General features: G+C 46.7%; 1 protein-coding gene and 1 long non-coding RNA gene across 4 annotated transcripts in view; one reads left to right on the top strand and one right to left on the bottom strand.

The window, feature by feature from the left end:
• The window catches only part of LOC142603311 (uncharacterized), a 144527-nt gene that overhangs the window by 15959 nt on the left and 103978 nt on the right, over window positions 1–24590 (top strand). Inside the window, exon 1 of one of the 3 annotated variants that reach the window (XR_012837205.1) lies at window positions 14575–17823. The exons of the other annotated variants lie outside the window; for them this stretch is intronic. This is a non-coding gene — a long non-coding RNA (uncharacterized LOC142603311). Of the gene's footprint in view, window positions 1–14574; window positions 17824–24590 lie in introns of those variants that run through there. 3 annotated transcript variants of the gene reach the window in all.
• Window positions 2296–11448, bottom strand: P2RY10 (P2Y receptor family member 10). Its single transcript, XM_010311321.2, has 2 exons — window positions 10831–11448; window positions 2296–5511 (listed from the first exon to the last, which is right to left on the bottom strand). Exon 2 carries the CDS (start codon window positions 5507–5509, stop codon window positions 4487–4489), a length of 1023 nt encoding a protein of 340 aa, XP_010309623.1. The 5' UTR covers window positions 5510–5511; window positions 10831–11448; the 3' UTR covers window positions 2296–4486.

The following is a 24590-nucleotide window of genomic DNA, read 5'->3' as shown; positions in this document are numbered from 1 at the left end:
CTGCAATGTTATACTTTCAAAGGCAGAAGGCACAAAGGAATTTTTAAATAACTGTGAGACTTTATCTAAGGCCTCCAGATAAAGGTCGTCTTTGCCTTTAGCCTGGTATCCTGTGGGCAGAAAGCCAAACGTATATGATCCGCATCTCTTTAAGCACTCAGCATTTAGAAATATCTGACAGGATGCACCTGAAGGATGTGTGAAAAACAGTGAGCCGTTCAGGAGGAGGAGGTCTTATTGACACAAAGCAACTCCTTCTGGTGCAGACACTTGCTACAGCACATGGTCCGTGCGGCTGGGAGAGTCCCTGGTGCCCTGCGGCACACAGACCCTCTCGCCGCTGCACAGTGATCTCTACAGGGGCAGCATTTTTAGCAAGTTTTCATTTATTTTACAGCAAATAATTGTCGGTCACTCCCTACCTTTTCAGGCTAAACCCTTGTGTAATCCACAGACTCACCATTTTTGGTCAAAATGCACCAGTCGTAGCCCCGAAATCTGTTAAATGCGATGAAGGGTTTTCATACTTTTGGGTTGGCTCCTAGCTGTTATCCTGCATTTACAGGATATTTTGTTTTTTCTCAGTGCAGAGAGCTGATAATTTCATTTAAGGAAAGCAAATGAAGCTGAAGTACTCGCAAGATCCTGCAGCTCAGAACCTGAGGCTGTGGAAAGGCATTAAATCCCATGGGGTTTCTTTCCAAATATGTTTGCTGTCAAGGCCGGGAGGGCCCTTTCTCAAGAAGAAGAGGAATTACCTCTGATACCAGTGAAGATGGGGTGGCCCTTCAGATCCATCCTTCACAGACCTGCACATCAGTACCCAGCCTCTCGATTCGGTTAACTTTTGCCTTTCTGTGGCATCTCTGTTGAAAGTCCGCTTTTTTGTGCCATCCAAGAAGGATGAAGATGTCGTCTTTTTATAACTGGTGAGTCTGGGCCAGCGGGACCAGCACAAGAGATAATCCAGGAGCAACATCATGAAATTATATTTCCTCTTGTCAAAATAACAAACATGTTTTATGGTCACAGGAAAGGGGGTGAATTACAGGAACCGGAGCTGGGCACATTGCGCCTTTGAGAGCATGAGAGCGCTGGCAGGCAAAGCCAGCACCCGCAGCCCCAGCTCTGGTCTCGGATCCAGCACCTCCCAGCCATGAAGGCAGCCGAAATGCTGTCCTCCTCGACAGCAACGCTGGATTTGTCTCTTCTTCTCTGGAGACGCAGTGCTGAGGTTTTGGAGGAGTTGAGCTAAAGGCTTTGAGTTTTTCATAGGGGTTTGTGTGATGGTCTTTGACTTTCTACGTGTTTCAGAAAATGATGCGTTATCCTTGATCTTTTTTACTTTGAATTGTTGCTCTCTAGGCTAGCTCACCGTCATGACCATCTTGGCTGACTTTCTGTCGTGGTTTAACGCCATTCGGCAACTAAGCACCACACAGCCGATTTAACTCCATCCCAGCCAAAACCAGTACGCTTTCCCACACCCCAGAAGAAACCATTAGACCGACTTGTCTAACCTCCTGCACATCAAAGTGATTTGACTTGAAAGGCTGAAAGTGTTGAGCATGTGACTTTCCCTCACAGGCTGGGGCTGCAGTGTGTCAAAAGGACAGTTTGGGGCGGTCTGAGGCGGTTCAGAGGGCGAGTGAGGCAGGAAGTTGGCAGGAGAGCATGAGCAGCCAAGGTGCTCGGCGATGACATCATGGTGACAGGGAGTGTTATCCCTCATGGAGCCACCAAATTTGTCGTTAAGGATGCGAGAGCCACCAGCACTCTTTGGAGGTTTGGATGCTGGAGCAGGTATTCCCATGCCGGGTCCGCATTAGAACTTTGTAGGGGACTATAGCGACCAATTTCTGCTTTACCTTAGTAGCAATCTTGTCGTCAGCAGTGTGAGTGCTTTTTTAAGCCATATAGATTTGGATCTGCAGAATGATTGTTGAATGAGATAGATGTAGTGAAATGGTTTCTGCAGTCCTGCCTGCATCTAAGGATGATAGCAGTCACTCCTCCCCGCCCGGTCACATACCACCCGTAGCACAGCTATTCCCGCGGAGGACCTTTCTCTCCCCAAAAAACCTCTAACTTCAGTGTAAATGTTGTAGTTTAAAAAAAAAACCAAAACCCAAACACCAGTCATATTAGAGTGGGGTGAAAAATTTTCTGTAGATGAGCAGCAATCTGTTTAAGAATAATAAAAGTTGATGCACTCCGTCACTTCAACTCTTTGATTCAAGGAGGAGCTGATCCCATTCAGTTTTCTAGGTGTAAGTGATAACTATGAAACCCAGCTTATGTTTGCAAAAATGCATTTATTTTTTAAGCATCAGTTTTTGGAAAGAAAAATGTAGGACAAGCTACATAGTTACCGTAACAGTGCCTGCAACATGTTTGCACCTCATAAATGGAGAATTGCATGAAAAATAAATCACAGTAAACAGCTCCCAGTCACATTCTAGCTGATCAAAGTCCATAAAAATCCTCAAAACAACCATTGAACCCAAAGTCTCCCTCGCTGACAATATTATACAGTGTCTAGCTTATGAGAAAACTATAAATTGGAAAAAAAATCATTATGCATGCTTAACCATGTGCCTGAGCATCAACCTTTGCTCACATTTTTAAGGGGACTACTTGCAGTGTGTAAACATGTCCGCGTATCGTTGGCATAACGAACTGCCAGTTAAATCGGAGAAAACATTTCCACTGACTTCACTGGGCGATGGAGCGTTTCCCTACTCTGCAGCTTTCTTACCAGAAAACTATCGAAGCCTGCAATAATACTCTCTGTGAAAGTTACTTCCTTCAGATAGGCATATTTTGGTATTTTCACTTATCTACACATAAGATTAAGGTCATCGTACTGTAGCCCATAATCATCTTCTCACAAATGGGAGGAGCACTACAAGAGCTTATTGTATTTAGTCAGTGTGTTTTCACTGCCTTTTAGAGGGATTCCAGTGTAATGGTTATTTAAATCTGCCTACTGATTGTATTTTCCCATTTTATTGTAAAACAGTCAAGTGGGAAAACATAATATACGGAAGAATTTTTGGCTAAGATGTAATTAAGTGGAACTGAGTAGTTAAATTTAAAATATCCTTAGCAAAGTGTCTCTGGTATTTCTTCTATTTTTGTAGCAAGATGTAAGATGCTGGCACTGGTGCTTACTGAGAATTGTACATGTGCCTTTTGGAAAAACACAGGTTTTCAAAGGCAATAAATCAGTGCCTGTGTTCAGCCAAAACAATCCCCAGGTATCGTGAGGACACCCTTGAAGTTACACGAAGTGGGTGAACTTGGCCAAAGAGCTGTCACTAATTTAAAGTGAGGGGTAAATGGCATCCTTCCTTGTCACTGCTTTTTGTAGCCGCTGAAGTTATACAACTGTAAACATTAAGATTACGAGAGGAGCTGGCGGAAAAAAATCACAATGAATAATTTTTTTAAGAAATTAGCCTATGCTCTATTAGTGAAATCACCTTGGCAGGGACAGCTCTCTTTAAAAAGTTGTGCCAATTGAACCCATTGCGCAGAGATCTCATGGGGCGGATCCATCGCAAGTACCTCTGGGCCCAAGAAGCCACATGCAGAAGACAGCGAGGACCTGAACGGTACCGCCAGCATCATCAAATCCCCCCGCACCAATGCTGAGTCCGGCTGCGCCCAGCCCGCGGCGTGCGGCTGGTGGTCCTGCCCCTTGGGGTCCCATGGCGAAGGCCATGTGCTGATGCCCCCAGGGGCAGCTCAGAGCGGGAGAAAGTCACTCGGACTTTCCAGGTCCCACTCTCTGGAGTGTTTGAGGAACCATTGGGAGAATTTGTCTTGCAGAGGGTCTTAGGCCAGCTGTAGGTGTGAGTTATGGGATGTGTCAGCAATTACGGAGCAAACTTAGAGCTGGGTGAGGAGGAATGTGGGGAAGGAGAAGCAGAGGTGAGTGTGGTGACCAGTGGGATGCATGCAAAGCCGGGGCTTCCATGCTGAAGCAAGCTGCCAACCTTCACATGTCTGCAGCCCTGAGTGCGGAGAGCACAGCTGCCACTTATTGTTACTGGCCCTTTCCAGGTTCTCATGCGTGATGTGTGTTTTCAGCAGAGAAGACACTTCAGCGGATGTCAGTGTATGGATGTAGGATTGTCTTTGGCTTGATCACAGAGCCATAGAGTTGGGAAAATAGAAGAAAAACTCCTGGGATGTTTCCACCATTTCCTAGCATAAGCTTTGTTGCTCCCTCTTCTATATTTTCTAATCGAGCGAGGTCAGGCACGGTAGGTGTAGTCATGCCAGCTGAGCTGCTCAGCAGCCTCCAACACAGCAGTCTTACACAGAGTTTTATCTTCTATATATCAAAAGACTTCCACTGCTACAAAACTCCCCTGAATAAACTTGCAGGATCTTCCACAACAGAGTTGGTAGTCGAATATCACAGAACAGTCCCAGATTTCATATGAAATAGCCTAATTCTTTTCAGCTGGCTTTTTTGTCATTCCTTAATTGATGAGGCACTCTCTTTGCTCATGAGCCGACTCCTGATGACCATGCTGCTGTGCCTTGATATCTGGTCCTGAAACTCTGAAGTCATAAAGAAATACAGGATCGGATCCAAACAGCAGTCCAGACTCGCAAGACTTAAGCAAAAGGGTTGGGCGTAGAGCGCGATGGAACTCAGGAAGCAGTCTGTAATGACATTTTCTTTCACCAACATGTAGAAAAAGAAGTTGATGTGGTATGGTGCAAAACACACGCAGAACACAATGGCACACATGGAAACCATCCTTAAAGCTTTCCGCCTCTCACTGCTGTTTTGCAGCGGTATGTGGAAGTCCCGAAGAGAATCTTTTGTTTTCCAAGTACAGAATAAAATAGTGATGAGCGGGACGATGAATCCGAAGAGCTCCGCCGTGCCTGTCATCAGCACCGTGGCCACAATGCTGCTGATCTGCCGGACTTGAAGGTCTGCAAAGCAGGTACTGGTGCTATTGTCCAGGTTGTAGCTGCGCATCATGGGGAATGGCAGACACGCCACCCCAACGACGAACCACACCGCAGCGCTGATGGCTACGTCGTACCGCCGCTTCCAGTCCTTGGCTTTGAACGGCTGATACAGGAAGAAATACCTCTGAATGCTGATGCAGGTGAGGAAACAAATGCTGGCGTACATGTTGAGGTACTTCAGGTAGAAACACAGTAAGCAAAGGAATCTCCCAAAAGGCCACGTGGAGTTGATATAATAATATATTCGCAGTGGGAGCGAGAGGACGTGAGCCAGGTCGGCCATGGCCAGGTTGATCATGAAGATGACGGCTTTGCTCTTCTTGCTGATGAAGCGGCACAAGACCCACAGGGCAGCGCTGTTGGCCAGGAGGCCGGGGATGAATATGAGGGTGTACGTGGTTGCGTACAGGGTGTTTTTGAACGTTATATTGTGACTGGAGCAGGTCTGGTTGCTCTGCGTCATGACTGGGCTGCTGGAAACATCTGTCGTGGTGTAAGGCGAGTGGGTCATTCCTGTAGAGAACAAAAACAGGGGCTGTAAAGGCAAAGGCACTGCAAGAGCTGTCGATATTCGCATTTGCATTTCCTACATGACTATTCAGTACAAAGAAGAGGTTTGGAAATGTCTTCTGTATAAAACATCCCGCTATCTTCTTCAAAGCTGCCCTTTCAGAGGTCTCCCACTATTCACTCAGAGATGGGGGACCACTCCTGTTGTGTCCCCTTGCTGGGCTGTCCGAGTGCCGTAAGCGTGGGTGAAGCTGTACTACACTGCTAACAGAGGAGCAGGAGAAGCTGCCTATCCTTTTGGGAGCTCAAGGTCATCTGCGGTTTGGTCTCTGGGTAGCAGGGAAGGAATACACAGAAGAAAGGTGTGCCATAGCCCAGCTTCTGCGTGTGAACAGCCACATGGCCCAGCCATCAAAACGTGGGTGCCAACCGCTGAATCATGCCTGCCGATAAGTTGTCCATTAGGCATTGTGTGGGTGGCATCTCTCCTGACCCCATCAGCGGACCTCACGGACCCACCTTCTCTGGCATGATGGGGACAGGCCATGTGGAAAAGGGTAGCAGGGAGTGGGCTTGAAAAGTTTGACTGTTGTAAAAGCAGTGGGTGCTGCCATGTACTTAAGCTAATGTAAGAAGCAGAGACCTAATCAGATCACCAACTTCCATTTCTTATCACCCCAGCAGCCTCAGTTTAACGCTTTTTTCCATCAGATAATTTTATTTTTAGATATTTCCAATTTCTGGCTTTCCTTTGATTCAGATAGGTAGGGATGGTGAAATGTCACATGTTGAACTGTTGGGCCATCTTTCTTTGGTCAGCTTTTGTAACTGGGACTTGCCTTCGGTAAGGCAACTCAGGCAGGAGGAGTTTGGCTTTATCAGGTATTTCCCCATAAGGTTATAATTCTCATTACAGCGATTGCCTCCTGTGTATAATATAACTGTTAAATTTGAATATCAGCTTCCTAATTCATGTGGCACTGCAGACACTGATTCATTCCTTCTGACTCATTTCCTGCACCGCTGGCAAGGGGCATTTGCCAGAAAAAGTGTCTCTGTAGGTAGCTATTAGTAACTCATACCCTCTTACTAATGTTTTTTTCCTTCATGTTACAAAAAAAGAGTAGCGTTTAGAGCTCTCAAGTGACAACACAAATAGCTACTTTTTTCAGCCTGTTGAGCGTTGCGGTACTTGGACTTGGCGGTTTGTACAGACACTGTTCGGGCCCCAGAAATGCCCAGATGTGGCGAGGTCCCAGCATGGGACACAAGCCACCCTCGCCGCGGGTGCAGTGGCTCTGGCTGATGCTGATTGCCACCCAACCACTGCTCCCGCGAGCTCCCTAAACAGATGCTGCTGCCAATTTCCTCGCTTTTCTTTTTAAACTCGTCTTTCATTTTCTCATGCTCTTCAAAAAGCAAGGTCTGCGTGTTTATCTCCTGCAGCACCCTCAGCTTTAGCAACTGGGCTACATCCTTCAGTTGCATCAAACTTCAAAGAAATGAGAAACCCTCTGTCTAAGGCCCCTCCTTCGCCAGGATGGCACGAGTGCACGGGGGCCGGGTGCCTCAGGGCACACCTCCCAGGCTGGTTTTGTCCCTCAGGGCAATCCCTCCAGTCTGCACTTTGCTCCCAGTAACCCTCGCCCCAAGGCAGCTCTGGGACAAGATGCTCTGCTCCGTGGTGGGGTGTCCCCAGCTGCCCCCATCCTACGACACCGGAGCCTTGCTCCTATCACAAGGACAGAACATGCCCATGAGAAGGGAAGAGGGCTCAAAGGGTGCTGGTAAGGAGGGGAAAGATGCATCTGGCCCATGGGCTGATCGGCACCGGTCTGAGAAGCCACGCTGGAGGCCTCCCGCTCTGCTTTCTGGTGCTCCTCAGGACACTGAGACAGGGAGCAGACAGGGCATGGAGCTGAGCACCGGGGTGTTCACTCAGGGTGTTGCTTCTTCGAGCGATAAATTTGGGTTACATCCCTTTTCTTGAGAGTGCTGTGAATTTCTGGCTCTGGATGTTTGTGATCCTTTTCCGTCTGGTTCGCCTGCAGCTCTAGCTGGACATGCTGTCTGCTGCCCTTGTCTCCAACACCCAATTCCTGTCCCTTCAGGTGACCTCCTGCTCTGCCAAGAAGCCATTAAAGTGCCACTTTCAAAGTTACCAGCTGCCTGGTTTCCCTTGGATGTAAAGGTTAGGCTGAGTGGCCGGTGCTCCTCCAAAACAGGAGTGCTGGATGGCCATCGAAACCATGGAGGATTAGGTACATTTGCAAAATGTTCTATTTTAAGGGCACGCTTACATTTAAATGCTGACCAGTGCCCACATGTTCTTCAGTTCAAATGAGTCAGAACAGTCAGTTTGCTTATTGAGGTCCCCAGAAACAGTTAGCCCTCATTTACATTTCATGTGACAGCTAAGGACCAGACTGCAACGTCAGCAATCAGAATAATCAAGTTCAGGCTGCTGACTCAAACTGGCCTCCGAATGGAGCCATTTAGGGTAAACCGACGTGTCCAGGATGTGTCTGCTATAACATCGAGGGTGTAACACACGCCTGATACCAGAATTCAGCCTTCCCCTTCTGATTGCAGCGCGCTGTTCCCAGGCACGCAGGAGAGCACGGGGCTGCGCTGCAAGGGCTGCAGCGTGCCAGAGTCCATGGGGCAGCCCACTGCACACAGAGGGTTCCCCTCTCGGCCTTCATCTTCATCTGCTAATTGTCCACAAGGTGTCAGAGTTAATCAAGATTTCATTTCTTTGCCGTCCTCTTTTAGGCAGTTTTCTAACCCCTAAAGGACTAGGGCTGTCTGAGTGGCGGGAGGCAGAGGTGGCGGTGTGACTATGTTCTCATGAGTTCTCATGAGCTATCTTCCAGAATGACCCCAAATTGAACAATTCTAGTGTTGCTGAATAACTGATGTTAGGAAAAAACCTGCTCCCAGGAGCAGTCCTCACATTGCTGATATTTACAGGTAGGAGCGTCCTGAAAAGCTGCACTTTGGTGGAGACTAGGGAGCTGCTTTGAAACTTGGAACCCAAAGGGAATAAAACCCAACCTGCGGAAACGCAGGTGATGTCCCATCCCCACCACCCCGACCAAATGTCACACCGTGGTTGATGAAGAGGAGATGTATGGCCCGTGGAGTCAGAAAAAGCCCCTCCTTGGCATTTGGTGAACTCGGGGTCAGGCTTTTTATAATGAAGTGGACTGAACAGGCTGACCTGGCTGGCAGTGCAAAAGCATTAATACAATTAATATCTACATGGGTGATGTCTGCTGGCTCATCAGAACAGGGCGCTTTCTGAGAATGAATGCCTTCATTACAAAGTCATAAAAATATAATGAGATTAAACCATCTCTTTAGACAAAATGCACCCAGGCATATGCCCACAGGACTACAAAACGATTGTATTTCTGCCCTTCCTCCCACTTCTCTTGTTCAGATTGAAGTTTAACCCCCACTGTCCCCTTATCTCCCCACCTGTGCACAAAAGCAGACACACAGAGATGCCACTGAATGTCTGTCGGAAATTAGGTCTCCAAAGCTGTTAAGAAAGCAAAGGCATTTGCTGCGTGATGTGTGTACAGCAAAGGTAGAAGGCTGAAAAGCTCCATCAGATTTTATAGACGCTTGTTTACATATTGCAGGGAGATGGCTCCTACTAAAAGATTGTTTTCAGAATATGAAATTTAAAAAAAATGGCAGTAACTAAATACACTGTTATCTAACTGCGGGTTTTTACATTTTAAGTCGAGTCTGTATTTCTGAGGCTGTTGCAATAAGGACATAATTAAATTTGCATGTTACTACTCGTAGCTGGACATTTGGAAACTAAATGTGGCATTTCCAGGAAAAAAATGTTCATCTTGATAACTGAGAAGCACAGCAATGTCATTCCAGAGTCCTGGATCTTTCTGGCATGCCCATCAGCAGATGGGTGAATTGATTTGATTAAGACACCAATGCCTCTCCACTCTGCCCTCATCGCATGGCTGTGAACATCTCACACTGTTGCACTCGCACTTCTTATGAAACCTCTGCAGTCAGAAGTGGAAAGTTCTACAGTTAAGGGTACTTTTTCTGGTTTTCTTCTTACACACACACACACACACAAAAAAAAAAAAGGCAGATCTGGGTTGTCTGATGTGTTGTGATGAGCTGTTTTCATTTTGCAACACTAGTCTAATTCTCTCTTCTGCAGCTCTGGCAGCTGAAGAAGCAGGGCATGCACCGGCAGCAGGACGCTGGCAGCCTCGTTGCAGCACTTGCTCCAGGCTGGGTGAGGGCTGTCCTGCGGATGGACTTCCATCATGGATGCAATTCCCACGGCCGGTGATGTTCGCGCCGGAGCCCAGGTCCCAGCACTTTCGCTTGACACCAGAAAACGTGCTCTTGAGCAAAAATCACACTCTTCACACATCCTACTGCTCCAATCTGATGCTGAACTCTGCTCCTACATAAATCTGTGGCAAGCCAGATTTGACATACTGACTCACCTTTGGTGTGATTCCCTTTTGATTTACTTTGAATTCGCCCACTATGAATCCTGTTTATAATTGCTAAAGGGCATACGTGCTATATCACTGTGCTCCCGTCAGAGCTGAGCTGCGGTGCAAGTGAATGCAAACCCATCAGTAAACCACCTTTTACAAAGTACTGTTTAAAAGCTTCAGCCCATGAACTAAGTTAAGTTTTAATCCAGACCAGTGACTGCAGTCTGAATTATGAATTAAAACTGCCTGAGGATTCTCATGAACAAAACCAAGTCCAAGCAATCTTGCTATTTTTGTCATATTGTCGTCGTGTGTCCGTCCCCATCCCCCCCCCGGCTAATACTAATTTCCTAATGTTGCAACTCAAAGAGCACAAAGACAGGCAGCACGTAGGGGGTTTTTATGGTAATGTAAGTCACCGTTAGAAAAAACAGATTTGCAAGTTTCCCCTTACTGTCACGTATGATTGTACAATAAAAGATATTCCCTGAGAAATCAGGCGAAAGAAAGAAAGAAGTTATGCCTAGTGATGACACCGGAGAACAGTTGGAGAACCGCTCATTGCCCACGCTGTAACATTTTGCTTTCTCTAGCAATAGCAATTTCATGCAGCCGCTGTTTCAACTCCTCCATGTGTTCACACAGAGGATTGGCGCGCAAGGAGGGCTGCTGTTTTTTCAAGACTCAAAGCGCCACAAATCTCCTCTTGGCAAGAGCTAACCCCTAAGAAAAAGCTGGAGGAGCGCAAGATTTTTGTAGGAAACAGCATAGGCTCGTTAGCGTCGGTTCTAGATCACAGAGAGAGAGAGCTTAAAAACAGCCTTACCTTTTCAGGCAGACACGCAGCTAAGTGCAACTGTGCTGTCAGGAGGAAGTAGAGTGTCCCAGCTTCACCGCACCAGCCTTGTTTACATGTGCACAGGGACCTGAATGACATCACAGGGTGCTGCAAGGTGCTGCTTTGCCTGCTGCTCAGAGCTGTGGCTGCCGCTGGGGCGGGCATTGGGCTCGCAGCCCCCACCTGCTTTTGTGGGACTCGCTTGCTCGGTTCCCAGCCCTGCTGAGCTGAGTCCCGGCCAGGCGCTGCATGCTTACCCCAAAATCGGGTTCGTGTGCCTTCGTCCGAGGTGTTTTCTCTCCCGCTGCTCCGCCGGGATGGCGCAGCACCCCTTGGGCTGCTGTGTAGGAGAAGGTCGTGAGCGGAGCTGAGTGCAGCTCTGTGCAGGGCACCCCTTCCTCCTCTCCCACTCTTCCTCCTTTCCAAGCACAGCTCTGAGCTGACCACGGAAACGCTCCCGAGGTTTCTGCTTGCTCCTCGCTGGGAAGCTCAGCCTTGCTCTTGCCTCGTGCTCGTGGGCCTATGGAGAGCCCACGTGTGAGCCTCGGGCGGTGGTTGCTGTTTCACCTAGTGCTGTGCCCTCTTGCCAATGAAGTCCAATTTCCCAATGGCTTTTTATAGCGCTCGTGTGAGCCTTGCTTGGCATTTCTCTTGAACTAAATAAGCAGGCAGCTCCGTTTGCACTTGCTGGAGCTCGCTGCCAGCTATGTCAAACGGTGGCATTTCTGAAATCGTGTCCAGCAATGGGGTGAAATCCAGCTTTATCCCGGGGGGTAAGTGCATTAGTGAGGCTAGGACTTTACCCACTCAGAGGATCTGTTTGGATTTTCAGAAGGCCACCGGGAATCTGCCCTGCTTTGCCTCTTCAGGCTCAGCCTCTGGCTCGCATGACTGGCCCTGTAGCTCAGCAGTTAAACTCTGCTCTGTTGTGGTTTATGGGCACGAAGCAGAACATCACTACACCTACTACTTGACTTGGGGACAATATACGTGTTGAAGTCAGACTGCTGAGAAACCTCAGAAACCCAAACCCAATGGCTCCAATTCAAATAAGAACACTCTGTGATGAACATCCCCTGAAATGCAGCGCTGTGCTGTACAGACGGTCCTGTTTCCATGAATTGCCAAAGGAGGTTGGTAGAAGCTGGGAGATTGTCAGATGTTTATTTTTAAATTACTTATATGGGCTTAATGAAAAGCAATAGTGAGCTTTTGACCAATGTTGCAGCATCTATCAGTACATCCTGTTTAGCTGTTTTTTTAAGTTGTTCATCAGCAATGGAAACATATTTGCTGGAATTTATCCACTCCCAAAGTTGTCTTTAACATTAAACCACCGCACAATACTCTGCAGCCCAGCAAGCTAAGCCGAGCCTTGTTTGGGAAGAGCAATTCAGAAACAGTTCACTGACTCACCTCACTTGCATTTGTACAAAACAAACATCAGCTCTTCTGCATATGTTCTCTCATCTGCATGAACTCCATCTATAACGCTTTCATCCCTTGCTCAGTTATCAATAAAAGACCTGACTGATTTGAGCAAAGCCACAATCTTTGCAGAAGGGAGAGCTGCAGTTAATCGTAGCTGCACTTGTACATGTCGGTATGTGAAACATTGCAGTCACAGAAGTAAACTGTAACAATAAGAAAGGGTGCTTGTGAAAATTCACGCTATGCCTAAGAACGGGTCTACTTACAGAAGCGATGTAGCTACTCATGCACATAAATTGTTCGGGCAGCCTGGTTTAGGGCAGATTTTTATACAAGAAGTGTAGGACCAAGACAGAGGTTTAAAGGCACAGGTCATATAAAACCTGCAGAATAATTCCATTGAAGTTCTTTGTGTTTAAATTCACCCGGTTGCAAAGTGGGGATAACATTTTCCTGTCTGAAACTGAAGGATGTTTGCTGTCTGGGCTCTTTTGTAAGACTCAGCTAGAAGATTACGTACAGCAGAGAACACTTCAAGGTGACCTGTGCAGCACCATGCACGCTCGGTCCAGGCAGAGGCCCATGGTATAGTCAGCCTGGAGGATCTGAACCTCGCTTGCCAGTATTGCACATCAGTTATCCTGCAGACAAGGAGTGAGGAAGTGGGTTTTTCTGCTGATAAAACTGAACTCACCCTAGGGATTCTGCAGACAGTTATGCTGGTTACAGATGTGCTTTCCCTATAGATTTATTTGCCCAAATTTTGTAGGTAAAACTTCCATTTGCATAGCATGCCTAAGACTGTTCCCGCTCTTGGTTATTGCTTACCACAATAATGAGCTTGCCAGAAATATTCGTTACCATAATTACCTATATGAGGGGAGAGCACGGCTCCTGCAAAACAGCATGGGCAATCATTTCCTGGAGTTCAGAGAAGGGGCTCGACCTCAGCTGTATTTGTGCCGCTCCAGGTCAGTTACTGGTGGACCTTCCCCGGGGTGGTCTATACGTGATTTTTGTGTCCTCCACTGTAGAGATGAGAAGCCGGTGTGGAGCAACCTCCCCGGTAAGAGGACGCCCTTGGCTGCAGAGCCTACCTGCGCGTTCGGGAGGTGGGGGGGTTTAACCGCAGCAGCAGCCTGGGCATTGGCTGCTGCAGCTCGTCGGTGCCAGCGCCGCCGCCGTTATTTAATGAATAATCGAGCAATACACGCTGTCATGGCTTTCATGCAAAAAATAACTCCAAATTTGCCTGTTGGTCTGTTAGGAAGCTTGTTTCAACGTGCAAGAGTGAACACATGTAGAAACATGTTACTGTGGCTTTTTCATGCTTCTGTTTCCCGTCTGAGTTCTTTTCCAAAATCCAAAATGAGGTCGCTACTACGTGTCTTACCAGGCAATAACAGCATCAATGCATGTTAGTCCATAGAATATTTGAAGCAGGTTTTTTTAGATATGCATGTTTTCCACATGTACAAGGGAAGAAGCCACATAAGGAAAAAAATCAATCTTCAATGAAACAAATTACAGCCCCTTAGTGGGAACCAGAGAAAAAACAACTGCATGTCTAAATTACTATTAGCATCGGTAACATTATATAATGATTAACATTTGCCTGAAATAAAGATTTAGAGTTAGATTTCACGTTGTAGCATGGATAGCAAATTTATTTTGCCATCAACTCAAGCCTTTGTAGTATGGAAATGCAGATATTCAGTGAAAGATACTACCAAGAAGTTATATGAGTTTTGTTTAAAGTTGGACTATGACAAACAGAAAGTAAATATTTGTAACCTGGTTGTCTTTCTTCTTATGGAGAGCTAGACAGGTTTATTTAAAGGAGTACAATCGCTTATAATAGAAAGCGAAAAGCATATATGCAGATTAAAGTACATAAATGTGTTGTTTATTCTAAAATCCTCTTGCATGCTATAAATCAGATAACAAAAAGAGGAACACAGAATGGCAAACATTTCAAAACTCTGTACTTCTATCTGTGTATTTGGGCCCCCAGATGGTAATCATTTTTTCCCTTTAAAAGAAAAAAAAAAAAAGAAAAAGTAGGCATATTGAAAAGGCAACAACTGGGTGTACTGTGAGAAATAATTTCTAATTACCTGCTTGTGTTTTTATGGCAACTGAAATCTCATTGCTCATTAGTGACTCTTTTGCTGTTACAGAGCTAAAATGACATAGCATAGTTAAATCATGTTGTTAATAATTTCCTCTGGCCCTAGTACAGACGCACATGTTGCTTTTGTCCAAAAGAGAGGCAGATTCATTTGAAATAGATTGGTTTTTAATTCAAAACAGGAACATTTCCTAATAGAGAAGCCTGCTAGTTCTGTCTTAGTTCATCACTGACTACATCCCACAACACTCGCTCCCTGCCGTGGGCTCTTGAAACCGTGAACAGATAATGAACTGAACACGTTCATATCCAAGTGTTTCTATAGTAACAAAAATATTCCTCTCTGACAGCAGAAAGGGAAAGAAAATCTTAGAATGCTTTGGAGCGCGGGGTACCCAGAACCTTGGAAGTGCACCCCAGATTTTATTCAGACCAGCTGAGCACCTTGAACCTCTGGAACTGGATGAAACACTGAGAAGATTTTCTCATGGGAGATTTGGGGCTTGCCAATACCAGCCACAAGGGCTTGCCCGTCAGAACCATTATTGTTATTTACTTCTGAAGTTCTGTTTTTCAGCAGAAACTACAAAGGAGGAAATATGTCTTCTACTCTGACACACCAGAACCTCTGAGAAGTATTTTCCATGCAACTGATACTAAAAATAGCTTCATCGGTTGTCTTCGCTAAAATCTCCTTTACAGTTCAGAATCCCTTGACATGCAGGATCCAGTAACCTATGGCCTTTTGGAGGGGACAAAAGAAAATCTTGTGTGGGAGGGACCTGCGAGGGAATATATGCTTATTTTTGTCCGTGGTGATTTTAATTTCTTTGCCCAGTTTGTCCAAGAGGCTTGCAAAGTTCTCTTTCCAAGGGGGTCAACAGAGCAGTGAGTAACCCTGTAGCAGCTGGTGCAAGCCTGCACGTGTGATTCCTTTTTCTCATCTGCACGGCATATTGCGCACATCCTTGACGGGCCTTTAGGAGCTGCGTGCTGACTGCCATTGCTCGCTGCCAGGCAGTGTCCCTGGAGGAGAAAGACTGGCACAATCTGGTGAGATCCAACTCAAGGTAAAGCTTACACAATTAACAGGCTTTAGAGCTCTCTGCATGAGGATCTTCTAGTATAAGATCATCATGCTAAGGGAACCAAAATCAGCTTAGGAGTTATCTGCTAGACTTACGTCAACTCTTACATGTTGGTGACTAACCCCTTTTGTAGTGGCAAGCTAATTAGAAGAGTAGTGGTAATGAAAGTCTGCAATAGTGGTGTGAACTTGTACATCCTCAGGTTGTCACCATTGGGAACCTACATGAAATTCAGTAGCTGGCTTTCAGGAAATAAGATTTTCGGTCTCGATTGGAACCATTGGGGCATTCCCATGCCACAGCTCACCCTCCCTGCCTAAGCCGGCAGATACGATGGCTGTAAAGTGTCGTAGTGCCTGGGTCAGCAGGGGAAAGCTCATGAAACTGGTGTGGGAAGATCCATGGTTCTGAGTTCAGATATTTGCATGTTTGCGGTACCTCCTCTCAGCAGACCAAAGGAGTTCCCATCCGTTACATGACATTGCCTACCAGCACCTCATGATTTAACGCACCGGGAGAGGCAGAGAATTGGGCACCAGGAAGGCTGGAAGGAAAATGAGGCTTCTGCAAAAGCCATTGGTGTGCCAATGTCCCAGATATGGTCTGTGACGCTGCAGGCTGCTGCAGCCTGCGCATGACACCTGCAGGGTGAAGGGCAAGCATTTTCATGCAAACTGGAACACAAAAAGCAACGCACTCCACAGGGGATTGCCGAGACTGGAAAACACCCTCCAAACAAATATGAGCAATTTCCACTCATGTTCTTCATCACATTTTCTTCATAAGGCTGTGCTTCCCCTTTCACTTCATCTGGGTAGATAGCAGCAAAGGTTTCAGCAAACAGAGAACTTAATAAATTTTAAAACTAGGAATAACTTGACAAGAATGAGGTCAGACTGCTAGCATACGCAAATGAGATTGGTGCATAGATCAAACTGTACAAGAGCAAAAGTCATAGCAAGTCAACTAAACTCAACATAGCAAAGTACTGGTAGGGGCTTGCCACTAAAGCTAATCCCCTGTAAGCCCCTCTCGTATCTTCTGCCCTAAGCCAAAGCCAACTGCAGCTGAAGGAAGATGAAATCCTTCGCAACTTCACTGGCCATCCTTCAAAGTCATAATCAAGTGTGTGCAGCCAGCAGCGCGTGGGCTGAGGCCCAAGCAGCCGTACATGCTGCTGGCAGGCCACGGGGCCAACAGGAATCCAGGCTGGAAAGCTCTCCCCACCATCCCGGCAGCAAAGGGGCCAAGAGATACAGGGACAGAGAGCAGTGGGACTGCAATGGAAACACCTTGTATTCGTGCTCTGTCGGACGAGACTGTGCTACAAATGGGATGTTTCCCAAAGGGGGTTAGCAGGTGTCTGCATCCCCAGAAATTGTGCAGAGCTGGCAACGTCGTGCTGCATTGGGGCGGTAAAAGGCCTGTCAAGTACTGTGTAGGATAAACAAGGTGTCTACCAAGCATGAACACAGGGCTAGGCATGTGCCTAGGTATCAAGATGTAATCACGTTCAGCGAAGAAACAAACAAATTCAATGACATCAACAGCTACCACCAAGAGACGAACAGCAGAAGTCATATTTCAGATCTGCTTTGGGTAGCTCCTGTCTGGGAAAGGACTCCAGGAGAATGATTTGTGGAAGAAAACAGGCTCATGAAACAATTGTTTTATCATTCCATTAAGATGAGAAACAGTACTGGCAGTACCTACAAATCAAAGCATCTACAACAAGGATTTCACTGGTTGACTGGAATAATAAAAAGACATGAGAAGGGTTTGCTCCTGTCACTACTTCCCACGATTCTAACAGAGCGGGCTAAAGTCTTGGGAGCTGGTTTAATTTCCCTGCCCAAAAGCAGAGGTGGTGGGGAAGTATGTAGATGAAGATAGAGCAGCTTTATCTTAGTCCTTCCTGAGAAACATTAACTAAGTATAATCTGTTGCGGGGTTTTTTTTGCTCATAAAGATCTTTCGTAAGCTATCATTCCTGCACCAAGTGCCTAACTGCGCTTGGACTCCACGGAAGCTGAACACCACCCGTTACGAAGGCCAAGTTTGTGCCTTCCTGGGGGTATGGACAGAGCTGCAGCTGAAGACCTATGGTACAGCAGGTTCTAGGCAAAGGAGAGCTGGGCAGAGGCATGGACAGGAGCTCTGGCATCCCACAAGAAGGTGGATTTGGTCTTCTGACACTGGCGGGAGGGAGCAGAGCAGGAGCCAGCGGGGCTGCGTGTCAGACCTGGGGCCTGCTTCCCATTTTGGAGACTGCTGTCCTTTGCTTGCATCCCACGAGGACTGTTAAATCCAGCTGCGTGTTGGAAGGAATGAGTAAGTATTTACTATTACAGGGAGTTCATTTGGATAGAGGAGTCAAGATTTCCTTGGCAATAATAATTCATTGGCCCTGTTGATTTTTTTCAGTCACTACTTCTCCTTTTGATAATTTCTCTAGCATCTCTGTATTTAGGTTGTCTCCTTTTTTCTATTTTCTCTTTTAAATTTATCTTTCACTTATCAGTCACTGGTTTTGTCTGACACCTGGGGAGGAAACGCAACACAACAATATCTTAATTATGTCTGCAGTTTGGCCATGTTTTGAGCAGAAAGCACCCTTCAGATTCTGAGATGACACGATGGTTCAGCTACACACTATTTTTCTGACTTTTTTCCCCTATTTTCTCACTTTTCTAGCTTCTCACCCGTTTCGTTTTCTATCCATAATGTGGATTGTATCGAACTACCAATTCCTTAAATGGTATTTCTGAAGCTGAGGTATCAGTTGCCTTAAGGGATTTGACTCTAAGTTGGTGTTTTGAACCATACATGATCAGATATAGGATTAATGAGCTAGGAGAAGGAACATTTGTTGCCTTTGAGTCAGTCTACATTTATTTTTCCCCCCGTATTACAGTTCTACTTGGAGAGGGAAAGCGCAACTACCAGTTGCATTACCCTGGAAACAGCACCACGATTCCTATCTATTCATTAGGGCTTAAATCCAAGCTTTAACTGGCAAAACATGCAAACATTCCACATCGTTTCTCAGGCTGTTTAAGTTTTTGCACAGAAATCAGGCCCACGTGAAGTGCGTTTGAGCTGTGTGCGTAAACATTAGGGGCGTTTACCACAAACACATCTTGCAAACGTGTTCCCACACACAGAGTGCACATTTAGCTAAGATACCTAATTAAGGAGCCAGATCGCAACAGTCCTACTCCCTTGAGAAAGCAGGCATCCTACAAACTTCTAATGGGTTTTTAATTTGATTGTAACTTTCAATTTTTGCTGCCTTAAATGCAAACCTTTGAGAATCTTGTTTGGGTGATTCAGAAGAAAGTTTTTGAGATTGGGATAATGCCTCTGTCTTTAAAACCTGCTGGGAAACTGAAGAGTACGGTCTGGGGGGGCTCCACATGTAGAACATCCCAATGTGTAGTCAAAGAGAGAAAAAGTTCAGAATTGGCTTCTTAAAAAGTCTAATTTCAGACTAAATGCAAAGTTTCTTATTTCCCCTCCTCCCTGAAACCAGTGGAAGAATGCACAACAATACAATCCCCTGTAAATCAAGCCATAGCTAATCCCAGTAACTGTAATTGCCTTTGAACTGGAACTGGACTCCACACTTTCTCATTTCAGGCTGGTTAAGGGGTTTGGGGCTTTTTTGTTTGGTTTTGGTTTTGTTTTTTGTTTGTGTTTTTTTTTTTTTTTGGCTTGCTGAGCCGTCATAAAACACTTTGGGTTTTGGTTTTTTTTCTGTTTACTCTTTGTAAGCAGAACACAGATGTTTCCCAGATCTGTCAGTAATTTTCAGGTTCCTCTTCCACATCAATATCAACGCCATCTCTACTTTTCCCAGGACATCTCAGCATCTTTGCATCTAGATAAAAAACATTTTTAGCCACAGTAAATGACAAAATGCATTTTCGTGGATAGCTGCATCTCATAAATTCATGGTACAATCAAGTTTTTCTGAGAACTATTGTACAATTAAAAAAAAACAACCACTGTTTCGTGGTCAAGACATGCACAGTGATGTGAGAGGTTTACTCAATTTAATAATGGTGTCAGTGTGCAAAGATAAGCCATGGTGATTCCTTTTTTTCTTTCTTTCTCTCTAACTGGAAAGAGAAGTAATATCTGGAAGAAGCACTGAACAGTCACTGCATCAGGGATTTCAAGTTAGCTCTATTACCATGTATTTATTAGATTGCTGCAGAGCAGAAGACATCAGGCTTCATCAAAATGGAAACAGGAAACCAAAAGGGATAAGCATATCCTGAGCAGCCCGCGGACAGGCTTGCAGGAGGAGTCAGGGACAGTGACCACAGTCTGGCGCTGAGGCGGTGTCAGGCAGAGACATCTCTGAACTGCCAAACAGGCGCTGCAGAGCAGAGAGAGAAACGGGTCCCAGTTCACATGACGTCACGCCAAATCTGCAAGCAGGAAATGTTCGTTACTTGCTGCCTATATGGTTTCTTGTTAAAAGTGGCAAAAGTAATTAACCCTGTTCTCATGGGGAGTGAGTGAGCGAAGGCAACAAAATATGGTTTTGCATCCTAAAACATAAGATAAAAGCCATTGGAGAAGTGAGAGGAGCTCTGCAGCTGGGAGAACTCATTTTTTTCCTGTCCTCATTCAATCCTCTCTGCTGAGAAACGATTACCAAAAGATGGAGGGAGCGCATTTAAATCCTATTGTGGTTCTGGTTAAACGTGACCCTTTTCCCATTAAGGTGTGAATTCATCACGCATAGCTTAGCAGGCTCTTCCATTACAGCTATATTTTTAAAATTACATGTTTAAGCCCAAAACCCAGCTACCCTTCGTCTCATAGCTATTTCTTCAAACAAGGCTATATATAACTTTCATCTGAAACTGACCCAGAGCAGTACATGGCTGCCTTCTGCTCGTATTTGTTGGGGCTAGACTTGGTGCATCTCCATGACCTTGAACAACAGGCACTCACTCCCATGCCTGATGTGAGGACACTGAAGTATGCAGGTCATGGTTTCTCCTCCAGCCCCCGGGCAGGTAGGCTCCTCAAGAGAGCGGGTGCTGCGAGCAGCAAGCTCAGAAAAGAAGCTGAGCTGATGGGTGCATCATCTTTCCCTCTCTCTTTTGGCTCAGTGAGTCTTGAATTCTTGGCTGTATAAGTGGAAGAGCTGAGAAAGGAAGGGCGGAGAAGGCACCCTTCCTTTTTACAAGGAATAATTGACAAGTGCGGTAGTTAGGGCAGTCTCCCTTGAGGTGCGTGACATGGGTGGGAACCCACCTTGGATGCCAGCACCAAGCCGGTCCTCCAGCCACGTGGAAATGACAAAGGACAGCGGTAGCACTACCGCAATTGCCAGGCATTCGGTTTCCCTTTGTTTATTTTAAGCGCCACTGCATCTGCATTTTGTGAGGAGCCTGATCGTGTCCATGTAGGTGTGCCTTCAGCACAGGGACTGGCTGGCCTGAGTTGTCCGAGAGGCTTAAAGGAATAGTTCTTTCCTGGATTCCTGCCGGATTGAGGCAGGAAAGAAAAGAAAAGAAGCCCAAATGGAGCCCAAAAGTCTAAAGCACTTGGGCACATCCAGGGCGAGTGGTGGCTGTCTGTGACTGCAGTTTTGGTACCTCTATCTTAAGCAAAACCACTTTTAAGAAGCCCAAGTCCTTTGTTCAACCTCAGTTTGCGCATTTGGGAGTGTGCTTGCTGATGGAAAGCTGATGACCAGAGATAACAATCAAAAGATTTCCCCTTGTAGGTCACCAAAGAAAACTTTAGGGAAAAAATGCTTTTTTTCTCAGCCTGTTTCTCAGCAAGAGAGTAAACTTGGGCAAAAGGTTGCTAATACTAGAACACTAGCCACACAGCTGCTTGACAGACAGCATTAACCTGGCTGAATTCACTGAGGTTTCACATTCATTCACCCAATTTTCACTTCAGAGCGGCATGCTTAGGAACTGTCTGTCCTATTGTATAAATTTGTCCTGTACACCCCACTGCCTGTCCTGATTTGTATGACTGAAGCGTAACTGCTGCGACCAGAATCCAAACCAACTTCGGCCTGTTGGATAATCCCGTGGTGCACAAATCCCCGCGTCTCCCTACATGCAGTTGCAGTTCCATGAGGACCTCATGGCCTTTAATGCGTTCAGCCTACTAGGAAAAGCAGTGGTATTAGCTGTGTTTCACAGAAAGAGGACCAAAGGCTAAGACAAAAAGCTTCTGATTTCTCACGTTGGTCTTGGTCCCTTTACCCACAGACCTTTGTGTCAGTTTATGTGGCTCCGCTGTTGTAACTGCCTGCCCTAATGAGAGATCTCCATGTGCAGAGGTTCATTCGCACTGCAGCTCATGGATGCAGCCATGCCAAACCAGCTGGCCAGCCCTCCAAAAAGATCCTTGCAAATTGCAGGGCCTTTTACCCTTCCTAAAGACCAGAAGGTGTCCAGCAGACCACGGCAGTCTCGAATCGCTCCCTTCTGAAACAGCGTCTGGTTCCCAATCTGTTCACTGTTCCATCCAGAGAGGGAGGCTGCCACTGTGCCATTAGCACGTGCACCTTGCATCGCAGGACTGATAGCTCTCCTTATTTCTCTGCTTGCTAACCCAAACTTCGCAGCCCCTGGGCTGGCTTCCAGGCACTGCCATCCTTTCCACTTACTTGCTGATGTGGCACTTTGTCTAGATCTTTTTTCTAAGCAGTCCTGGGAAAGGCTTTGAAAGGGGTAAACGTCAGCAAAAGCAGATGGATACGGAGTTGCAACGAGCAGCCTGGGTACGGTGCAGCACGAGGCTATTCCTGTTTGGCAGCTGCATGGGTTTTATCGCAGCAGACAAGGCTGCTCCCATCACCTAGGGCCTGACTTTTGGAGCAGTCAACATAAGAAAGGGCTGCAGACAAGGTGGATGAAAGACTTGCACCGAGCACTGCTGGAGAATTTTGGGAGTTGCTCAGAGCCCAGCCCCAGTGCAGAGCGAGGTGGCCGAGAGGAAGCAGGACAGCCAGGTGAACCACAACCAGCCACCTTGCATGTATCTCTGGCTCACACAAACCTCACAGCTCTTTCAGAAGCCATTTGAACCTTGGCTCTTGCCGCTGCCAAAGCCATGGTCGATAGCTTCTGCAGGGGAAATCCATGCTCCTTTCAGGCTGGCTCTCCTGCTATGGAGCCATGTGGCAGGTAGGGCACACAGGGTCTACAACAGCACACAGGTGTGATGGAGGGCAGGAGGTGGAGACCACCACCAGGCACATTCTATCTTTGTGCTTGGAGGAGGCCAGCAGAGATCTGCTCAGGGGCAATGATCAATCCTGGATTCACTAGAGCACTTTTCCACACTGCATTCAGCAGTTGCGGTGGTGGTAAGAGAGGGAAGAGGCCTCCGCTGTGCAGACAGGGCATCGGTTTACCGGCAAAGGAAGAAGGTTTTTAGGGGGCTGCTGAAAGGAAGCTGGTATGAGAATGACTCAGCATCTTAGTGTAGAAAAGTCTGGAAGGCTGCAGGGCTCCAGAGAGCACTCTCATAGCAGTGATGTTTGGCAGCTGTTAACACCCATTACTAAATCTTTGCTAGGGTCAATGGCCCTTAATGGCCCTGAGCAGCCTCACCTGAGCCCCCCCACGCCTGCCTGCAGTTCCATTTAAGCTCAGCCTGGAGCCCTTAACCTTTTCCTCACCTCAGTGTGAGCATGCTCATCTCTGGTCTTGCCTTGGGGATGGACCTCAGCCATGCCAGGTATCGTGTCTCTGGGGTAGATCTTTGAATGCGCGTTGTAGTTTGCTTCCAGCCTGGGCTTTGACTCTGGCTCTTCGGGAGAGGCTTTGGAGCTGTGTTGCAGCCTGGTCCCCAGCCCTGGCTCTGCTTCCCTTTGCTGCTGCCTGAAATGCCTGGTTGGACCCCAGACCTGGCTTTGTGCTTGCCCTGGCTGGGACTAATGGTGGGATGAGCTGCCTGCCCTGGGGGGGGTTATACCCTGTGGGTGAGGGCAATGCCTGTGCTGGGGTCACCCTTGGCTCCCAGGGCCCCTGTTGTTCAGGAGCAGCCACCCTCGGGCTCCCTGACAGTCCCCCGTTCAGCCTGAGGTTGTACATAACTTCCTGTGAATGCCTAAATAGCTGCCCCTTTACAAATAAAGGACTTGCAGCCTTCAAGGTCAGTGTTAGAGTGGCTAATTTTAGGTTTTGCAGTGGATGCAGAACTTGGTAAGGTGTTGGTGCTTCCCATGTGTTCCCTAGGAAAAGTAAAGCATCCTAAAATGGGAGCTGGAGCGGTCAGCATCCTGTGCAGGTAGCTGCTTGAGCTGAGCTCATAAGGAGCACTGAGCCCAGGCACCATTTTTTACTTCTATTTTTAAAGACAATGCTGTGTTGGAGATGTGACAGCTCTTGCCATCAGGAGGGTATAAACTGTTGGGTTCAGCCTCTCCAGAGAGTCTGTAGGGACCTTGTTGGGGCACAAATGAACAGTATGGTGTGAGCTACTCGTGCTGAGCAACTCCTTTAGTTACCCAGAAGAAATGGGTATGATTAGGCTGGGATTGCTTTAGATACCTATTCTAGGAGGAGAAGCTAAACTTTGCTGTTGTAAGGGCCTGTTTTTCTTTGGTGGCTAAAGGGAAGTCAAGATGACTAATTAGCATTTAAGGTTATGCAAGTTGTGTCCCATGCCTAGTGTCTGGAGCCACAAAAAGAGATCAGACATGCCTACTTCAGACAGAAGTATGAGAAACTCTAGGATGTCAGCTTGGGATTTCAGCTCCTAAATTTCACTTGGGTGAGCTGCCAAAATCCTTTTTGGATTAGCCCAGCACACCTGGCATAAAGGTCAGCGCAGGATCTGGGCCCCTTCTCCTTCACCCCAGTGCCTTTCCAGCTGCTGAACTGCTTTTTCTTCATGGCTGGTAATGGGGCTGTGCAGTCCCCATCTTCCCCGCCAGCCTCTGGGACCTGTTTCTTGCTCTTTGGCAGACGTGGCTGTGGAGTTCATTTCAACTTCAAACAATTGTATTTAGAGGGTAAATGATTTTATAACTGTGACTTATTATCTTCTTGGGCTTACTTGCTATTTTAAGCTTATTTTTCAGCTTTAAGCTCTGGCTAAATGGA

This window comes from Balearica regulorum, chromosome 11, assembly GCF_011004875.1.
Source record: "Balearica regulorum gibbericeps isolate bBalReg1 chromosome 11, bBalReg1.pri, whole genome shotgun sequence".
Lineage (NCBI taxonomy): Eukaryota > Metazoa > Chordata > Aves > Gruiformes > Gruidae > Balearica > Balearica regulorum.
Note: the sequence above shows the minus strand (reverse complement) of the source record. Positions and strands in the feature narration are given on the sequence as shown.